The sequence below is a fragment of the Atractosteus spatula genome, chromosome 4, assembly GCF_055471065.1.
Source record: "Atractosteus spatula isolate fAtrSpa1 chromosome 4, fAtrSpa1.hap1, whole genome shotgun sequence".
Classification (NCBI taxonomy): Eukaryota; Metazoa; Chordata; class Actinopteri; order Semionotiformes; family Lepisosteidae; genus Atractosteus; species Atractosteus spatula.
The window spans coordinates 45373946-45376450 of record NC_142709.1 but is presented as its reverse complement, the minus strand read 5'-3'; the positions used below and the strand labels follow the sequence as shown (position 1 = coordinate 45376450).

At 39.3% G+C, this 2505-nt stretch overlaps 1 protein-coding gene across 1 annotated transcript; it reads right to left on the bottom strand.

Moving 5' to 3' along the window:
* Window positions 1–1534: 1534 nt before the first annotated feature.
* Window positions 1535–2485, bottom strand: LOC148836396 (olfactory receptor 1M1-like). Its single transcript, XM_088914163.1, has one exon. The coding sequence runs from the start codon at window positions 2483–2485 to the stop codon at window positions 1535–1537; it is 951 nt and encodes a 316-aa protein (XP_088770289.1).
* Window positions 2486–2505: the final 20 nt, after the last annotated feature.

Genomic DNA, 2505 nt, shown 5'->3' with positions numbered 1-2505 from the left:
ACCTTACAACCACAGGTTGTTATTGCTGCTCTCATAATTATTGCAAAACTCAAAACCAGCAGTCTTAGAGGTCTTTTCAAATCAAAGACATAAAACCTGTGCCCCTTTATATCTTTTATATCCAAAGTGGGGCCAGCTAATCCTTGACAGCTGGAGCTCATTACACACCGAAGAACCTTACTTCTTTGCATGTCTGGAAATGTAGCCCTCTGTTGTGCCTGCAAGGGTGGGAAATGGGTAGTGTGTTATAGGCTATAGTGGATAGAGATTATTTAAATATAAAGTATACTCCCTCTACAACCCTGCCACACATTCCAACACATGACTTACATGTATAAGTGTCATGTTCTAAATGTATGTTCATATCCTTCACTCTCTGCCAAATTCAGCCTATCAGCAGTTCCCTGCTTATCCTCCATTAACGATGGGGGGTTCTGACAGCCTTATCCTCACAGTAATGTAGTCATTCTGTACAACCAGAAGCGTTTTGCAAATAAATCTCAATAATTCAGATTTCTCTTATTCTACATCTTCTTAATCGGGGTTTTTCCAAACTGCTAAAAGACGTTAACGGCGGGAAACTGAGACACTGTGAAAACAGAAGTGGAATTGTCCAAACTCTATATAAATTATAAAACATATACAGTTTTGAAAACAAGTTTATTCATTGTGTCAGTGAAATGCACCTCTGAAATGTCATTTATTAGAGATGCACTTTTCCTGTAGAGATATGAATTACAGTTCAGAATTGCTTTGAAAAAACCCCACAACCAAATACACAAAAAAGTACACTAATGACTAACAAATTCAAAATGACCGACAAAGACAATAAGTCTGTACTGGGAATTTTATATTAATGTGATCTAACTTTCTAGGCTTAAAATTACATATAGCAATTATGTATTTGTAGGTTACATATGCGAAAAACCGTAGACCTAACAAGGTACAGTATCAAAAAGAGAAGGAAAAACTGACACCAGATTTTCAGATTTTGTGTAGACTTTCTAATCTGGCAGACTATTGTTATTCAAGATTTGTTTTGCACACAATAAGCATTATGTTTTCAACAACAAAATACAGTGACATGAAGTCCAAATGAGCGTCATTTTGCGTCATCGCGCGTCACGATGCGCTGGCCGTAGCCAATTACCCATGGTACGTGTCTGTGCCGCGCACTTTGAATGGCTGCATCTGTACAGTAATTCTCTCTCTGCAAACCTGGATGGCACAAAATAATGGAAGCCTATCTCCCTATTCTAAAAATGCACCCATAAGCAGAAAAGATGTCTCTACCTGAGGTATGTTTTACCCAGGAAACTAGGTAATTAACTTAATTAACTTTGTTTTTGATCAGGGAACCCCCTACATGTCAGCAAACAGTCCCTCTCCTTTGAAGCTGGAACTGTTTACACTGTTAAGTGTTACCAACTTTACCTAAACTCTTAGAGACACTTTCTGGTCAGTTATAGATGTAACAATATATAATTATTTCACCTCAATCTCTGTTACATAATGAACTTTGATTTCCCTTATACTATGTCTTATTGACTTGGCATGACAGTGCTTTTAGTTTAAAGTACCTCTGAGCTGCCGCCTTGATTTTTTCATTTCTTAAGCTGTAAATAATTGAATTGAGCAAAGGGCTGAGGAAATAATTCAGCCCACGAATGAAGATGCACCCATTTGGAGGGATCCTCTCCACTCTCAAACCAATATACACCACGGTACCAGAAGCATAGTACAGAAAGACAACTGTCAGGTGTGAAGAGCACATTGATAAGGCCTTCTTACGGCTCTCCACAATTCTCAGTTTCATTACTGATGCTATGATTCTGCAGTATGTCCATAAGACATAGAGAAAGGGGACATAGATTAACAGCATGGCAATTGACAAGGTAAAATTGACTTGAGCTGTAACATCACCGCAGGCTAATGACATTACAGTATTATAATCACAAACAATGTGGAGGATAAAGTTTGAACCACAGAATGGCAAAGTGTTTGCCAGTACTACTGTCAATAGAGGAGCTAGGAAGCCCAGCACCCAGGGTGTGGACATCATTGTAATACAGGCCTTGGTGCTGATTAAGGTGTTGTAATGTAGTGGTTTCACTACAGCAACATATCTATCATGTGCCATGACTGCAACAAGGAATCCTTCAATTGCTGTAAATGAGATGAGAAAGTACATCTGTGCAAAGCAACCTGAGAAGGAGATGGTTTTATAACCTAAAATACCCGCTAGCATCTTGCGTATGGCAGAGGTCGACAGCAGTATGTCTAAGATAGCCAAGTTCCAAAGAAAGAAGTACATAGGCACATGGAGCCGATGGTCCAGGGAGATTAAGACCATGATGATCAGATTTCCCAGGAATGTGGCCAGAAAGTAGATGAGGAAGATAAGGAAGAATACAGTGTCCCGTTCCTGTAGGATTGTTAGTCCTGCGATGATGAATTCAGAGTGCAAAGTTATGTTGCTGCTCATGACTCAGAAGTCACCTCAGT

Coding starts and splice junctions, on each gene's coding strand:
- LOC148836396 (XM_088914163.1), bottom strand. CDS start 2,485: ATGAGCAGCAACATAACTTTGCACTCTGAATTCATCATCGCAGGACTA.